The following is a 19,083-nucleotide window of genomic DNA, read 5'->3' on the forward strand; positions in this document are numbered from 1 at the left end:
AGGATTGCTTATAAGCATCCAGATTAGTGTCCCGGTCCTTGAAAGTGGCAGCTTTAGCTCAGTGCGGATGTTGCCTGTAATCCATAGCTTCTGGTTGGGGTATGTACTAGAGGCAACAAAACTCTAGATCACGTTTACTCCACATACAAGGCCCTCCCTCGCCCTCTCTTCGGCAAATAAGACTAACTCTATCCTCCTGATTCCTGCTTGCAAGCAAAAACTCAAACAGGAAGTGCCAGTGACACGCTCAATACGAAAGTGGTCCATTGAAGTGAATGCTCCCAGAGTGGGAACATCGTCGATGCACCTCTGAATGAAGTCGGTGACTGACGTGGTAAACTCTTCAATGTTATCGGATGAATGCTGGAACGTATGCTAGTGAAAAAGTCCTGTAGCTTAGCATTCACTTCATTGGACCACTTCCATATTGAGCGTGTCACTGGCACTTCCTGTTTGAGTTTTTGCTTGCAAGCAGGAATCAGGAGGATAGAGTTAGTCTTATTTGCCGAAGAGAGGGCGAGGGAGGGCCTTGTATGTGTTTCTGTGTGTGGAGTAAACGTGATCTAGAGTTTTGTTGCCTCTAGTTGCACAGGTGACATGCTAGTAAAAATGAGGTAAAACAGATTTCAGTTTCCCTGTTAAAATCACCTACCACGAGAAACACCGCCTCTGAATGTGCATTTTCTTATGGCCATATACAGCTCGTTGAGTGAGGTTTTAGTGCCAGCATCGGTTTGTGGTGATAGACAGCTACAAGAAAACTATCTTGGTAAATAGTATGGTCTGCAGCTTATCATGAGGTATTCTAACTCAGGCGAGCAAAAACTTGAGACTTCCTTAACATTAGAGATCGCGCACAAGCTGTTGTTAACAAAGAGACACACCCCTTCCCCTCTCGCCTTAACCGAGTCTGCCGTCCGATCTTGACGATGCATAAAAAAAACAGCGAGTTGTACAGTAAATCCATGTCCTCGTTCAGCCACGGCTCTAAGAAACATATGATATTACAGTTTTTCAGTTCCTGTTAATAGGATAGTCTCGAACAGAACAGTTTGTTCTCCAGTGACTGCACGTTCACAAAAAAAAAAACAGACGGCAATGGCGGTTTACTTGCTCGCCAACGTAGTCTAGTGTCATGACATTGTCCTCTTTGGACACTGCAAGCACCATCCCTCGACCTCTATACTTCTGACACCAGGCTCTGTAAGACCGGTTGTAAATTCCTACGAGGAGACCCTCTCCTCATGGCCCCAGTATAGAGAGAACAAAGGAGTTCTTCCACCTCACAGAACTGGAGAACCGAACGATATTCAGGTTCTGGAGAAGGTATGAAAGATACGGTCCAGAATCCAGCTACGAACCGGTCCGTTTGGTACAATTTTGTGAAACTCATGAGACAATACCGCCACATTTACCATAATCATGTTTATACAATAGCCTCAGCTATGAGACTTACATCTAAATGGTTGTATAAAATGAATGAATAAGGATGGAACTGTTTGTGAAATTGTGTAATGTGATTTTGGACTGTTTAATGAAGGAAACTCCAATTCCCTTTGGAGTCTTAACTAAGTCCTTGGCACGCCCCCAGAGACACAGACAGGACCTGGCGTCATGAGACAGCCTTTTTCTACCCCCACCTTGGTTTTCTATCACCAGACCGAGCTTACCTCAATTACGAGATGGCTAAAGGTTGGAGACCAGCTTATCTCGATAACGAGAGGTCCAAGGTTTGACCATGCATTCCTCTTTCTGAACTGTAACCATACCACGTGGTTAAACTCTTAGACTATCGATACCGACAGAATATGAACGTCTCTGATATTAATTACTAGTCTGCAGCTAGGAATTCGGTATCATTGAACGTGAAGACCGACAACCGCCGAAAACATCTATTCTATAACTATATGAATGAATGTTACTCTGAACTATCCATTCTAACCACGACAGAGACAGAGAGAGGGCAGACAGACTCTCCAATAGAAACAAACTTTTCAACTGAGATCCCAACGACACACTGAGCGTAAATATATATATTGATTGCAATTGTTCCCGAATGAGTGAGCGTTCATGTGCAAAGGCTTAGCATTTCAATTGTTATAATTATCAACTCTGTCGTGCCTTCTCAGTTGACCCCCCTTTTGTCTAACAAGCCGCCATGCCGGTTTAGCCCACTAGGGCACATTCCCCTATGATTTCTTTGTAACCATATCTACTGTTTGTTATGCATTTCTGTGAATTACTTAGTAAGTAAATAAATGATTTTAAGACAATTGATGTATGGATGACTCATAGTGAAAACTGGGTTCGTGCAGATAACCAATCATTTACAACGTTTGGAATGAGACTGGCGTGAGGTAAATAATAATTCATTCATTCGAAGACTAATTGATCAGATATTAAAATATCTGAAAGTTATATTAGGAAAATTATAACTTTGTAATCTGAATATTTTCCTTGGTGCCCCGACTTCCTAGTTAATTACAGTTACATGATTAATCAGGTTAATCGCGTAATAATAATTACAGAGTTATTTGATAAATATGTCTTCAGTTTTAATGATGCCAAAGACACGACACTAGTGACTTGCCTCTTTTTCGCCGGCGCTTTCTCTTTCATGTCCCGGGATCAGGGCCTGGTCCGGGATAAGCAGAATGTCTAGAGCTGTCGACTTGTTGAAGCAGAAATCTTCATTCAAATCGATGTTAGTGATTGCTGTTCTGATGTCCAGAAGCTTTTTTCAGTCATAGGAAATTATGGCGGAAACATTATGTACAAGATGAGTGTAAAAAAAAAAAAATAGCAGATTTGTTCAGGAGCCTGTAAGACGGCAGCTATCCACTGCAGGGGCATCATTGTGAGTTGAACAGTAGAGGTTTTGCTGGAGGTCACAGAATAGAGGTTAGAGAAATGGTGAGTGGACTTCTTTAGCATCCCTAAAGTGGTGCTCTGGTACGTTTTTAAGTAATAGACTTGACGTTCCACTTCCTCTTTGTCTGACTAGGGTTCTGATTCGCGAGCTGAAGCGTCTGGAGAACATCAGCCAATCACCTTTCACCTCACACATCACCAGTAGTCTCCAGGGGCTGTCCACCATTCACGCTTATGGCAGAGGGGACGACTTCTTGCACAGGTGAGAACAGTACACTAATATACTGTATAGCGCTCATAGGAAGACACTTTCTTTATCTGTCACAGGACGTGTGTTCAAACACTGATAAGACATTGGTTTTGACAGCTTCGCCCACCAGACGTCTACAATTTTAAATTACTTTTTTTTGTCATTTAGCAGACGCTCTTATCCAGAGCGACATACTGGAGCAATTAGGGTTAAGTGCCTTGCTCAAGGGTACAACTCTTTTTTTTACCTAGTTGTCTCGGGGATTTGAACCAGAAACCTTTCGGTTCCTGGTCCAGCGCTCTTAACCGCTAGGCTAGGTGCCGCCCAAATTGCACAACTAATAATGAGAGAACCTCCCTAAGTAACATTTCCTGGACTTTTGAGTTGAGTAGCATTTGATTTCTGCTGAGCTAATGTGGGCACTGAGCAGCCTTCCACAAAGTCTGTTATTGGTCCGTTAACTTTCACTAACCCTTCCTATTGGTTTATCTCTGTGTATCTCAGGTACCAGGCTTTACTGGACACCAACCAGGCTTCCCACTATCTGTTCAGCTGTGCTATGCGCTGGCTGGCTGTACGACTGGACCTGATCAGCATCATTCTCATCACCACCGTAGCCCTGCTCATTGTTTTCATGCACAACCAGATCCCCCCAGCCTACGCAGGCTTGGCTATATCCTACGCCGTGCAGGTACACACACACAAAAGCACATTCATGCACATGCATGTAAACACGCACACACGCATGTAAACAGACACGCACTGCTAGAGTGTGTCCTTGCTATCGGTGAATTATTTTGACTGCCCTTTCTGGGAATGTTTTTATGAAGGCTTTTTTATGTTCTATACAGTACCAGTCAAAAGTTTTGACACACCTATTCATTCCAGGGTTTTTCTTTATTTTTACTTTTTTCTCCATGTAGAATAATATTAAAGACATCAACACTATGAATCATGTAGTAACCAAAAAAGTGTTAAACAAATCAAAATATATTCTATATTTTAGATTCTTCAAAGTACCCACCCTTTACCTTGATGACAGCTTTGCACACTCTTGGCATTCTCTCAACCAGCTTCATGAGGTGGAATGCATTTCAATTAACAGGTGTGCCTTGTTAAAAGTTCATTTGTGGAATTTCTTTCCTTCTTTATGCGTTTGAGCCAATCAGTTGTGTTGTGACAAGGAAGGGGTGGTATACAGAAGAAAGACCAAGTCCATATTATGGCAAGAACAGCTCAAATAAGCAAAGAGAAACGACAGTCCATCATTACTTAAAGACATGAAGGTCAGTCAATTCATAAAATTTCAAGAAAGTTTCTTCAAGTGCAGTCGCAAAAAACATCTAACGCTATGATGAAACTGGCTCTCATGAGGACCGCCACAGGAAAGGAAGACCCAGAGTTACATCTGCTGCAGAGGATTAGTTCATTAGAGTTACCAGCCTCAGAAATTGCAGCCCAAATAAATGCTTCACGGAGTTCAAGTAACAGACACATCTCAACATCAACTGTTCAGAGGAGACTGCGTGAATCAGGCCTTTGTAGTTGAATTGCTGCGAAGAAACCACTACTAAAGAACACCAATAGGAAGAAGAGACTTGCTGGGCCAAGAAAAACGAGAAATGGACATTGGACTGGTGGATATCTGTCCTTTGGTCTGCAGAGTCCAAATTTGAGATTTTTGGTTCCAACCACCGTGTCTTTGTGAGATGCAGAGTAGGTGAACAGATGATCTCTGCATGTGTGGTTCTCAGCATGAAGCATGGAGGAGATGGTGTGGTGGTGTTTTGCTGGTGACACTGTCAGTGTCAAGGCACACTTAACCAGCATGGCTACCACAGCATTCTGCAGTGATACGCCATCCCATCTGGTTTGCGCTTGGTGGGACTATCATTTGTTTTTCAACAGGACAATGACCCAACACACCTCCAGGCTGTGTAAGGGCTATTTGACCAAGGAGAGTGATGGAGTGCTGCATCAGATGACCTGGCCTCCACAATCACCCGACCTCAACCCATCTGAGATGGTTTGGGATGAGTTGGACCACGGATTGAAGAAAAATCAGCCAACAAGTACACAGCACATGTGGGAACTCCTTCAAGACTATTGGAAAAGCATTCCAGGTGAAGCTGGTTGAGAGAATGCCAAGAGTGTGCACAGCTGTCATCAAGGCAAAGGGTGGCAATTTTGAAGAATTTCAAATATTAAATATATTTTGAGTTGTTTAACACTTTTTTGGTTACTACATGATTCCATTTGTGTTATGTCATAGTTTTGATGTCTTCAATATTATTTTACAATGTAGAAAATAGTTAAAATAAAGAAACCCATGAATGAGTAGTGAACTTCTGACTGGTACTGTATATAATTTCACTGTGGGATTACTACAGGCGTGGGAAGGATCTTCCTGCCAGGGAACTATGAATGGAAATTGATTGAGCCGATTGGAGAAGTATACAGTTGAAGTCGGAAGTTTACATACACCTTAGCCAAATATATTTAAACTCAGTTTTTCACAATTCCTGACATTTTAATCCTAGTAAACATTCCCTGTCTTAGGTCAGTTAGGATCACCACTTTATTTTAAGAATGTGAAATGTCAGAATAATAGTAGAGAGAATTATTTATTTCAGCTTTAATTTATTTGCCACCAAGCTTTAACTTCCTGACTGATGTCTTGAGATTTTGCTTCAATATATCCACATACTTTTCCTCACTCATGATGCCATCTATTTTGTGAAGTGCACCAGTGCACCTGCAGCACAGCACCCCCACAACATGATGCTGCCACCCCCGTGCTTCATGGTTGGGATGGTGTTCTTCGGCTTGCAAGCATCCCCCTTTTTCCTCCAAACATTACGATGGTCATTATGGCCAAACAGTTCTATTTTTGTTTCATCAGACCAGAGGACATTTCTCCAAAAAGTACAATCTTTGTCCCCATGTGCAGTTGCAAACCGTAGTCTGGCTTTTTTATGGCGGTTTTGGAGCAGTGGCTTCTTCCTTGCTGAGCGGCCTTTCAGGTTATGTTGATATAGGACTCGTTTTACTGTGGATATAGATACTTTTGTACCTGTTTCCTCCAGCATCTTCACAAGGTCTTTTGCTGTTGTTCTGGGATTGATTTGCACTTTTCGCACCAAAGTACGTTCATCTCTACGTTCATCTCCTTCCTGAGCGGTATGACGGCTGCGTGGTCCCATGGTGTTTATACTTGCGTACTATTGTTTGTACAGATGAACGTGGTACCTTCAGGCGTTTGGAAATTGCTCCCAAGGATGAACCAGACTTGTGGTTGAAAAACGAGTTTTAATGACTCCAATCTAAGTGTATGTAAACTTCCGACTTCAACTGTATGTCTGTCTATATAGGTCGTAAAGGTTTATGGTTTGTGCTGCTCATTCATCCAAATGGTATCACCGCACACAGTGACCAACACTAGTGTTGACATGAGCCTGGGTTGATTGTAATAGGGTGTGAGGGTGTTAATCATTGACTAATCACTTCTCTCTGTCTGTCTCTGTCTGTCTATGTCTCTGTGTCTGTCTCTCTCGCTCTCTCTCTCTTCTCCAGCTGACCGGTCTGTTTCAGTTTACCGTGAGATTGCTGTCAGAGACTGAGGCTCGCTTCACGTCAGTAGAGAGGATCAGTCATTATATAAAGGTAGGTAGGCCTAATGACACCAGGGGCTGCTGCCAACAGTCGGGAGAAGGGTTGCTGATTGGCTGAACCATGTGTGGCTGAATCGAAAGTGCACACATGGTGTGACACAAACAAACACAGGCTTATAGACTTAACGCAGCAGGACACAGGCACAGGACACAGGCACAGATGAAGCAACATACACATATACTCACATGCAGACACACACTCTAAATCCACATTCCTGCGCGCGGTGCACCCACACACAGGTCCATATCCCAATAACACAAAGCTGTTGGATAAGGTTGACATACGCACACATCCACAAGCATGACGCACACCCATGCACACACACACACATAACCCAATCCCAATAACACAAAGCTGTTGGTCATGGTAGGCTCCAGACACACAGTGTACATCCCAAATGGAACCCTATTCCCTATGCAGTGCACTACTTTTGATCAGGGGCCCATAGGGTTTGGTTAAAAGTAGTCCACAGTATAGGGAGTCGAGTGCCGTTTGGGACACACCCAGTCTCTGAGAGGCCCAGCAGGAAGCAGATGGAACCCAGTGTGTGGCCCGTCACACATCACAGCACATGACAGGACATGTTTAACACAACACCCATCAAAACATAAACACCCCCATATCAGAGGAACAACTTGTTTTCTCTCAAAGTGCCAACAAGCTTATAGAGATCTATAAATTACAGTTCTATTGAGAGGTCTTTACTTCATGGGATTGGGGATACAGAGATTAACACTCCATATTGGATCAATTTTTTCTGTCTCAGACCTTGGAAGGTGAGGCGCCGCGGCAGATCACTGGACCCTCCTCTCCTGCCCCCTGCTGGCCAGATAAGGGACGGATCTCCTTCCAGGACGTGGAGATGTGTTACCGGGACGACCTGCCGCTGGTGCTCAAGAAACTTTCCTTTAACATCCTGCCAGAGGAGACCATCGGCATTGTGGGTCGCACTGGCTCAGGTACTTCCCTCTGTTATTCCCATGTATCGTTTTACATCGTTAATGTTTCATGTTATTGTCTTTGTTTCCGCTGGTCTTTACCTGGTATTTACACAGAAATAATGTAATAACAATGGGTTTAGTTGATGGTAATTGTTTTTGTTTTTTAATGATTGTCATTCAAAAAGATTCACATAAATAAAAATAATCATTAACCAGTGAACTGTAATCTTCACATGTAGATGTGGTTATCATCTATCCGAACTAATTGTAGTTCACTCACAACCCCCTGTTTCTATCTATCTAGGGAAGTCCTCACTGGGCGTAGCTCTCTTCAGACTGGTGGAGCTGACTGGGGGCTCCATCACCATCGACGACATCAACATTGCACAGATCGGATTGGAAGACCTGAGAAGCAAGCTGTCAGTCATTCCCCAGGAGCCCGTTCTCTTCATTGGCACTATCAGGTCAGTATTAATGATTTACCTAAGATTCCCCTAGGTACAGATGTAGGATCAGCTTCCCCTCCCCCAATCCTAACCTTTAAGGGATCCTTTGGATATTGGGTAATTTCCTCCTTACCCAGAGTCAGACAAACTCATGGGTACCATTTTTATGTCTCTGTGTGCAGTTTGAAGGAAGTTGAAGGTAGCATATCGTTAGCTTAGCACAATTGTTGGAGGTCTATGGGTACCTACTAGCCAGCTCCTCTCAAAAGCAGGGAAATAGACCTAACTACTACAAAGCTATGTGGTTGGTCATTTATAGTCTAACAAAGGTATACATAGAATCTCATTTCATAAAATATAGATTACTATCAACTTCCCAATTTACGGACTGGGGGGCTTGATATCTACGGCGAAGAAAGCAACGCACCCAGAGACTGTATCAAACCCTGAGGAACTTTCTGCGCTTATCAATCCTGGAGTTCTAGAGACATTCTTCCATATCCCAAAATGAAACTGTAAGAACCAGCCCATACCTGCTGGACTGAATGGACAGCTGTCTATCGAGTAAGTGACATTATTCTTGCTTGTCCCACCACACAGTAACAACAAAAAAAGACTAAAATGTAAAATATAAAGAAGATAATCTATCGGTAACATTTGTTGTTTCATAATTGCACTCTGATCAAATCAAATAGTTTATTATTAGATTATTTGTATCTAACGACTCATGAATAATAACTTATTTGTTCTTAGTCAATACAGGCTGGTTGCATATCGACTGGTGTTTGAGTGAGAACTGAAGGGAGAGAGACTGGGATGAGGGAACAGAGTTTTGCATTCAGCTTCACAGCCAGACATTGCCTAACCAATTCTGTCAAATCATTGAAATAAATGCCCTTAGGAACAAAATGGGTGGTACTGGTTCTATCTGCTAGAAGTGATTCATTACAGTATGCTACAGCATCTTATTTGTATTATGAAATATAGCAGTCAAATCCATGTGTCAGTAACATTTGAATACTTAAGGTAAATTGGTAGAAACCAACAAAACAGTGTATACCCATGTAATGACAATCAATGAAGAGGCAAAGACCATTGTGTATTTTACAACACAGTATAGACATTCAAACAATGCACATCAATAAAAGGTCAAATGTACAATAAAATAGACAGTACAAAGTAGGTATGGGGGTGCTGTTATGTAGTAGTCTACAGTGAATGGTATGGGGGTGCTGTTATGTCCAGTGGTAGTCTACAGTGAATGGTATGGGGGTGCTGTTATGTCCAGTGGTAGTCTACAGTGAATGGTATGGGGCTGCTGTTATGTAGTAGTCTACAGTGAATGGTATGGGGGTGCTGTTATGTCCAGTGGTAGTCTACAGTGAATGGTATGGGGGTGCTGTTATGTCCAGTGGTAGTCTACAGTGAATAGTATGGGGGTGCTGTTATATCCAGTGGTAGTCTACAGTGAATGGTATGGGGGTGCTGTTATATCCAGTGGTAGTCTACAGTGAATGGTATGGGGGTGCTGTTATGTCCAGTGGTAGTCTACAGTGAATGGTATGGGGGTGCTGTTATATCCAGTGGTAGTCTACAGTGAATGGTATGGGGGTGCTGTTATATCCAGTGGTAGTCTACAGTGAATGGTATGGGGGTGCTGTTATGTCCAGTGGTAGTCTACAGTGAATGGTATGGGGGTGCTGTTATATCCAGTGGTAGTCTACAGTGAATGGTATGGGGGTGCTGTTATATCCAGTGGTAGTCTACAGTGAATGGTATGGGGGTGCTGTTATATCCAGTGGTAGTCTACAGTGAATGGTATGGGGGTGCTGTTATATCCAGTGGTAGTCTACAGTGAATGGTATGGGGGTGCTGTTATATCCAGTGGTAGTCTACAGTGAATGGTATGGGGGTGCTGTTATGTCCAGTGGTAGTCTACAGTGAATGGTATGGGGGTGCTGTTATGTAGTAGTCTACAGTGAATGGTATGGGGGTGCTGTTATATCCAGTGGTAGTCTACAGTGAATGGTATGGGGGTGCTGTTATGTAGTAGTCTACAGTGAATAGTATGGGGGTGCTGTTATATCCAGTGGTAGTCTACAGTGAATGGTATGGGGGTGCTGTTATGTAGTAGTCTACAGTGAATAGTATGGGGGTGCTGTTATATCCAGTGGTAGTCTACAGTGAATGGTATGGGGGTGCTGTTATGTCCAGTGGTAGTCTACAGTGAATGGTATGGGGGTGCTGTTATGTCCAGTGGTAGTCTACAGTGAATGGTATGGGGGTGCTGTTATGTCCAGTGGTAGTCTACAGTGAATGGTATGGGGCTGCTGTTATGTAGTAGTCTACAGTGAATGGTATGGGGGTGCTGTTATGTCCAGTGGTAGTCTACAGTGAATGGTATGGGGGTGCTGTTATGTCCAGTGGTAGTCTACAGTGAATAGTATGGGGGTGCTGTTATATCCAGTGGTAGTCTACAGTGAATGGTATGGGGGTGCTGTTATATCCAGTGGTAGTCTACAGTGAATGGTATGGGGGTGCTGTTATGTCCAGTGGTAGTCTACAGTGAATGGTATGGGGGTGCTGTTATATCCAGTGGTAGTCTACAGTGAATGGTATGGGGGTGCTGTTATATCCAGTGGTAGTCTACAGTGAATGGTATGGGGGTGCTGTTATGTCCAGTGGTAGTCTACAGTGAATGATTCCCTTCCACGTGTTGCACTCTGAGTGACTCCTATGTCGCTGTTGTCAAGGGTATTTGGGATGGGGCTATGTTGGATTTGTCCATGTGTCTCTTCAGGACGCGCTCCATCAGGTCATTCCAGAATCTTTGTGTGGTAGGCTGACATAATTGGCCAGGCAATCCACTATTTTGATTGTTTTGGGTGGACAAGTTGAATCTTGGAGTGTCTGAAATGAGGAAAGAGGAGCTGATAAACCAGTGAATACAATGTAAAAACAAGGATGTTGCCATACATACAGAAAGAACATATGGGTCACTTCTGGATGCAGTTGATCAGATTAGTGTAGTGGATATAGTCAGGTCCCACACTACAAAAAGGGTGCCTCTGAGCACACTTGAAAGGGAGCGCCATTCACCAAAGAAACCCTCCAATTTACCCAAGTCAACAAAGCTATTCTGGAGGGGCAGTTAGGCTACCTGTTCATTTGTTAGAATAGATGTGTCTGGACACGTCAATGATTGCATTACCATCCTAATATGACAAAACAAGTGCTGAAGTGTAAACATTGATTGCCTATTTTGAGTTCTTACCAGCAAAAGTTGAGGCTTGTCCTCTATTCTGGTTCTGAATGTGATGTTACTCCAGCAAACATGGAGTCCGTTCCTTGTGGACTGTCCACAGCAGGCACGTCTTCTATCTAAACCAGAGTGAGCAATAAAGGGAACAGGAAATGGGGAAAATCATTTGAAATATACAAAGGAGAACACACTTGAAGAAGGACATAATAGATGTTCTGATTTAGTGGCATGATGTCATGCATTACATAGCTAACACTATAAAGTCAAGTCAATCTATTTGTTTCTCAAGCATGTGGAAAATGTATAAATAGTTGGAAAGTACTTGAATCAAGTTGAATAAAGACTCAATGTTGAATAATGAAAAAAGGAGAGCACATAGTTTTGAGCATTCTTAGTCATTTTGTTTTACTCTGCTTTTCTTTGGCTTTGAGCGGAGGGCATCACAGATGTAATGGACAGCCTATCCACAAGAAAAGTGACGGGCCTATCGCATTTTATCACGAGAGCAGCTAGCTACTATTCAATCAATCAGATAATGTAAGATCTCATCACACTTAACCCCATTCCACTTTGTTCTGGCGTGCGTAGAATGACCACTGATGGGGCCGCTGTATCCGTCAGGAAACTTCTCATCTTGTGGCTTGTCAGTTCCATCTTCTCATAATAGTCCCCTAGTCATAAAAAATCAGAGCAAACCATTAACTTTCGGCCATCCTTGGTCAGAGTATTATCTAGCTTGCTAACGTTATATTCATGGCAACTCAATCAAACAAGGTTTATAAAAAATCGACCCTTACAAACAAATACAATAACATGTTTCAATACAATACGCTAAAAAACAAGATATAGTTTTATCAATAATGTCTGTTGATGCTGAAAAGGCTATCAACTGTCTTGAATTACCTTTTTCTATTCAAAACTTTGGAAGCTTTCAACTTTCCAAAAATATACAGTGAGCTCAAAGTATTGGGACGGTGACCATGTTTTTGTTGTTTTGGCTCTGTACTCCAGCACTTTGGATTTGAAATTATACACTGTCAACTTTAATTTGAGTGTATTTTCATCCATGTCGGGTGGACCGTTTTAGAAATTGCAGCACTTTTTGTACATAGTCCCCCCATTTTAGGGGACCAAAAGTATTGGGACAAATTCACTTATCTGTATTAAAGTAGTTAATAGTTTAGTATTTGGTCCCATATTCCTTTAAATTTGTTGGTTTCATTTGCTGTTTGTTTTGGTTGTGTTTCTGATTATTTTGTGCCCAATAGAAGTTAATGGTAAATAATGTGTTGTCATTTTGTAGTCACTTTTATTGTAAATAAGAATAGAATGTTTCTAAACACTTCTACATTAATGTGGATGCTACCATGATTACAGATAGTCCAGAATAAATCGTGAATAATGATGACTGAGAAAGTTAGACGCACAAATATCATACCCCCAAGACATGCTAACCTCTCACCATTACAATAACAAGGGAGTTTTTTTTATGCCTTTTAACTTTGTCACTCAACTTCCAGCAGTGTCAACAATCTTCACAGTCACGGCTGCGAGGTAAAAATATTTGCTCTGGACGAGCATTGGCAGTCTGAATTACTCTTTTTCTTTTGTGAGGTTTATCTTCTCACACTTTGGTTACTTGATATCTATTTAGCAAACTTGTTCAAACTGCCGCTGTCTCAGCTGGCCTGCTGTGTTTACACTTGCGCACAGCCTATGCTTGCGCCCACCGTCGATGAATGAAATGCGTAGTCCGGAGAACATAGTTCCAGAAATAACTATAATAAAAACATTATAATTTCATATATACTTGTAATGAATACTTAGAGTACAAAGTGCTAACCACCCAGCCTTTAAATAGTTAGGTTGATTTCCATGCTTTTGAGAGGAGCTGAGTAGTAGATACTCATAGACTTCCAACAATTGCGCTAAGCTAACAATATGCTACTGTCAACTTCCTTCAAACTACACACAGAGACCAACAAATGGTGTCCATGACATGAGTTTGTCTGACTCTGGGTAAGTAGGACATTTCCCCAAATTCCAAAGTATCCCTTTAACCATTAGTGGGGTAAATGTCAAACTGACCCCACGGGTAACTTCACCTGACTCTTGTTGTACTGTTATCTAGGCTTGTTTACAATGATGGAGATTGATTCTTTATTCTTATTTTTCCTTATCAAATAGGTCCAATCTGGACCCATGGAATCAATACTCAGATCCCCAGATCTGGGATGCACTTGAGAGGACCCATATAAAGGAGATGGTAAGTAGGGATAGATGGTAAATGTTAACTTAAATAGAGTAAGCAATACATTGCTATGTCAGTTTAACCCCAAATATATTGATAATGTCTGTATACAAAAGTCAAGTAGTCCTCGTGTGTTGACATCATACTATGTATTCATTGCCTTGTACACCTTCTGATAGTGTTACTAGCGCTGACAGTAATTGATAACAAATCCTAGACCTGTGCAAGATTAGTTTCCCACTAGAGATTTTTTAACAGTTGAAAACGATATATGTGGCTTGTGTTTTGACTCCATTTTGTGCGTCATGTTCAGATCAGCCAACTGCCCCACTCCCTCCAGTCCGAGGTGACCGAGAACGGAGAGAACTTCTCAGTGGGAGAGAGACAACTACTGTGTGTGGCAAGAGCACTGCTGAGACACAGCAAGGTAAACACACACAGACACATCACACATACGCACGCACACACACACACACACACACACACACTCTAGCGTTGCATCACGTCTCTTTCTCTCCACACCACACACACACAGGACAATAGACAAGGGCAGTTAGATTGATTTTCTCTTTTCTGTTACCACAGAGGAAAGCTTTTGTGCCTCACATCCTAATATTGAGGTAGTCACATAAGACGGGCAGAAGGCAGCAGCTTCTCCAAGGCGTAACATTGCCACCACATGGCTTGTGTTGTAATGTCACTCTGATTCTATACAATGCAGTTGGAAATTCAATCAACTGAAGATGACGACAAAAGACGTTTAGGGACTAGTCCTACATAGTTATAGCACTCCTTAAGATTGTAATATACACATCCATATTCAATGTTGTTTCTATATGGTTACTTCCTTATTCTACCAACGTTTGTGATTGAACCTCTGCAAAGTGTGCTTGAATGTGACATGTGTTTGGTTGCCAGATCTTGCTGTTGGACGAGGCGACTGCAGCCATCGACACAGAGACAGACCGGCTGATTCAGGAGACCATCCGCGAGTCATTCAGCAGCTGCACCACGTTGATCATCGCCCATCGCCTCAACACTGTGATGAGCTGTAACAGGGTCATGGTGTTGGACCAGGGACAGGTGGGTCTTCTGCACCATAGACATATAGAATGTGTCTCAAATGGCACCCTATTCCCTATGTAGTGCACTGCTTTTGACCGGGGCCTATAGGGAATAGGGTGCCATTTGAGACTGACATATCATTCTATTTCTTCTATGTTCTACAGCTCTTAGCTCTGTGTTTATTTGAGAGGGACTTGTAACCATTTGTATCTATTGAATCATACCAGTGGCTAAGTATTCAACCCCTTTGTTATGGCCAACCTAAATAAGTTCAGGAGTAGAAATGTGCTTAACAAGTCCCATAATAAGTTGCATGGGCTCACGCTGTGTGCAATAATAGTGGTTAACAGGATTTTTTTATTGACTACTTTATATCTGTACCCCACACATACAACTATCTGTAAGGTCCCTCAGTTGAGAAGTGAATTTCAAAGTCAGATTCAGCCACAAAGACAAGGAAGGTTTTTCAATGCCTCACAAAGAAGGGCATCTATTGGTAGATGGGTAAAAATGTAAAAACCAGACATTGAATATCCCTTTGACCATGGTGAAGTTATTCATTACACTTTGGATGGTGTATTAATACACCCAGTCACTACAAAGATATAGGCGTCCTTCTTAACTCAGTTGCCGGAGAAGAAGGAAACCGCTCAGGGATTTCACCAAGAGGCAAATGGTCACTTTAAAACAGTTAGATGGCTGTGATATGAGAGACCTGGATGGATCAACAACATTGTCTTTACTCCACAATACTAACATAATTGACAGAGTGGAAAAAAAGGAAGCCTTGACAGAATAAAAATATTCTAAAGCATGCATCCTGTTTGCAACAAGGCACTAAAGTAATACTGCAGAACCATGTGGCAAAGAAATTAACTTTTTGTCCTTAATACAAAGTGTTATGTTTGGGGCAAATCCAATACAACACATTACTGAGTACCATTCTTCATATTTTCAATTATAATGGTGGCTGGATCATGTTATGGGTATTCTTGTAATCATTAAGGACTGGGGAGTTTCAGAATAAAAAAGAAATGGAATAGAGCTAAGCGCAGGCAAAATCCTAGAGGAAAACCTGGTTCAGTCTGCTTTCCACCAGACAGATGAATTCACCTTTCAGCAGTACAATAATCTAAAACACAAGGCTACACTGGAGTTGTTTACCAAGAGGACAGTGAATGTTCGTGAATCGCCAAGTTACAATTTTGACTTAAATTATGGCAAGACCTGAAAATGGTTGCCTAGGAATGATCAACGACTAATTTGACAGAGTTTGAAGAGTTTTGAAAAGAATAATAGGCAAATGTTGCACAATCCAGATGTGAAAAGTTCTTACAGCTGAAATTGCTGCCAAAGGTGCTTGTACAAAGTATTGACTCATGGGTGTGTGAATACTTGTGTAAATTAGATATTTCTGTATTTCATTTTCAATAAATTAGCCAACATTTCTAAAAACATGTTTTCACTTTGTCATTATGGGGTATTGTGTGTAGCTAGGTGAGAAAATAATACATTTGAATTCCGTCTGTAAAACAGCAAAACGTGGAATAAGACAAGGAGTATGAATACTTCCTGAAGGCATTGTATTTAACACCTTTACACTTGTGGGAATTGGCCTATATGGATAGGACTAAATTGAAATGTTTCTTACAGAAGAAATATGGAAAACACATGCATGACCATGGTAACAATGAAACAGGAACAGTTAGGAGATTGTGTGAACATTATTAGACTAAAGGTGAGGACACAACAGTTCACCTGACATAATGAACCCAAACATTACACTGTTGCTTTTGTGCATTTTACATTGACTGTACTTTTCACCTAATTTGACAATAACAAAATCTGAAGATACTATGGATACATTCAATAACATGATGATATTATTCCTGGAAAATGTGGGACAGGTGCAACATAAGAGCAAGAAATGACATGGATTTGAGTGAGAGGTCTAACTGGTGTTTCCAAGTGGTGTCACACTTCTCCAAAGTGTGCCCAGTTCCTAAGTAATTTCAATGCAGAAGAGTATTCAACTATAGGGTGCTTTTTTGAGCTCTCCTAGCTGTGCTGTTGAGGAACTAGAGCAAATACACTTGTAGTTGTTTTGTTTGGAACACAGCCCTGCAAACTCCTGCCTTTACACAATTACTGTTGTTTACGCAGTCCATTATATATTGCAATCTGGGACAGGTGGGCACAATTTGAAAGCTTGTTCTATTGCCAACATGACTAGCTAAATTATAAAATACAATATTACACTGCTAGGCTTTCACAAGGCAATTCAGAGAAGCAGAACATCATTTTGGTGGGCTTAGAATGGAGTCTTAAGTGCATTGATGCGTGGTCCGTGGTAAATTTATCACAATACAACAAACAGGCTCATTCTGTTCAGAACAACCCAGGGTATAACGCCATGTCATCTTGTAACTGTACATCAAACATAGTGATCATAAACATTGACACTGTATATTACATGAGTTTTATGATATGGAAACAGGCGTTTGACATCAGTGGTATTTTTCATTGTAATCCTCAACGTCTCATATTTCAAAATGCATTGAGTCCTCTTAATTTACAGCTTTTCCCTCACTCAGACAAAAGAAAATTGTGAAAATTGCACAGTTAGCAGGAGGGATGGGGTCAATTTCTTGTCGCGGGGTGCTCAAGTTCAGAACGGCTGTCAGTCAAAACCCATACAGCGCTGTGAAGAACAGAGCCTGAGCTCTGACTTCATGTATAGTATGTTACTGTACAGCCACTGTGTTCCAATTTAGGCACTTATCAGTGTCCAAATCTGACATTTTCAACCTGTATATTGGTACGAGTGTAAAGGGTTAACAGCATATACTAAACAAAATATTTGATATAATACTGTGTACCTAAGGAAACATTTCTCTAGTGGGTCGAAATACTTGTTGGTCAGAACTTGTTTATTTTCTTCATTCTAGATTTTGGAGTTCGACACCCCTGCTGCCCTGCTGGCAGATGACAACTCCAGATTCCGTGCCATGATCGAGGCATCTAACGGCAAGCACAGTGACACAGAGCAGTGAACCGAGTCGAATGGGTACAAATTAGCTCTTATAAAACGAGGCAATACAGCAGAGGACATGACTTGCACAAACTTTGAAGATTACCATCCTGCCATGGAGCGAGTAAGATGTTATTTTAGAAGGCATTAACAGAGGTTCTTACAAACGCTGCTAAATCTAGTGATGTCTGTTGATTTCAAAAACCAATGATGACGTCATGAGTATGATGACAATGTTCCAAAAGACGCATCAAAGATGTGGATCTATTGAGAGTATCGTACCTGCTGACCTTTACTGCTGTGTGGAAAGAGATCCTTTCTCAGAGGCAAAAGGAGAAAGTGCAAATAAAGAGCAATGACTCTACAATGGCACTTTATATTCCATGATGAAACACTGAAGCGTCTGTTAACACTGAATGTTGCTTCCTTTCACCCTCTCTCTACAGGGCTATCAGTGAGACTTGGAAGAGAACGTAAAATGATTTTTATATTTCACTGATATAATTCGAAGGAACCTATCACTTGTATAAGCCTCAGTGCTAGTTGGTGGAATGGATTTTATATTATGATATTTGCAATCAATACAGCCAGCACATTCATCAGTCAAATCACTGGGCAACTGAGACTTCCAAAGAATCACTTTGATATACCAAAGTAACCATTCCACATGAGCAAGGTCAGGAATATATTGACTGATAATATGTCAAGTTTTAATAAGGCAGATTATTATATGGTAATCATTTCAGTGAATCCTAACAGATGCGTGTATATGTGCCTCTACAGTTATGTCATTCGTTGTGCAGTAATGTTGTAGCCTATGCTTTTTGGAATTGCATTTGTGTTGCGTTATGTTCTGGGTGAATCATATTCTGGTATGTCGGAACTGTATCTACATAGTCTCTTGTATTGTTGCAGGGTATATGGCAGGAATGTCGTTTTTATAACGTGTAATCATTCTGTTGTGTAGTAATAAAGCACAGTTATATTCATGAGATTGATGAACAGCAAAACAGAGTTGTGGAACAAATAATGAAAGGTACTGAGTATTTTGAGTATATTTTTTGTTCCAAACAACCACAGACAATGTCTGCAAATCAGTGTTTTTGGATGACATTTTGGATCGTAAACATCTAGATGCCTTAAAAAAAAAATCAATATGTTGCTAGAGAAATCGTAAAGATGGCCTTGTAAAAGACTTGAGATTGTAATTTTGCTATATTTTTTTATTCTTAAATGTTAAGATTTTTTTGGTCATAGAAATGCTTTACCAATAAAAATGTTTTCATACTTGAAA

The 19,083-nt window shown here is 41.3% G+C and overlaps 1 protein-coding gene across 2 annotated transcripts in view; it reads left to right on the plus strand.

Annotated features, from left to right (window-relative positions):
* wu:fb13g09 (ATP-binding cassette sub-family C member 5) overlaps positions 1 to 19,083 on the plus strand; it is a 57,818-nt gene extending 38,735 nt beyond the window's left edge. For both annotated transcript variants that reach the window (XM_014199096.3, XM_014199097.3), the window contains exons 21-29: positions 3,005 to 3,133; positions 3,626 to 3,812; positions 6,695 to 6,784; positions 7,560 to 7,752; positions 8,039 to 8,198; positions 13,630 to 13,708; positions 14,007 to 14,120; positions 14,612 to 14,776; positions 17,707 to 19,083. In XM_014199096.3, coding sequence (XP_014054571.1) covers positions 3,005 to 3,133; positions 3,626 to 3,812; positions 6,695 to 6,784; positions 7,560 to 7,752; positions 8,039 to 8,198; positions 13,630 to 13,708; positions 14,007 to 14,120; positions 14,612 to 14,776; positions 17,707 to 17,811 — 1,222 coding nt within the window. In that variant the 3' untranslated portion in view covers positions 17,812 to 19,083. The remainder of the gene's footprint in view (positions 1 to 3,004; positions 3,134 to 3,625; positions 3,813 to 6,694; positions 6,785 to 7,559; positions 7,753 to 8,038; positions 8,199 to 13,629; positions 13,709 to 14,006; positions 14,121 to 14,611; positions 14,777 to 17,706) is intronic.

Source organism: Salmo salar, chromosome 05 (genome assembly GCF_965601325.2).
Source record: "Salmo salar chromosome 05, fSalSal1, whole genome shotgun sequence".
Classification (NCBI taxonomy): domain Eukaryota; kingdom Metazoa; phylum Chordata; class Actinopteri; order Salmoniformes; family Salmonidae; genus Salmo; species Salmo salar.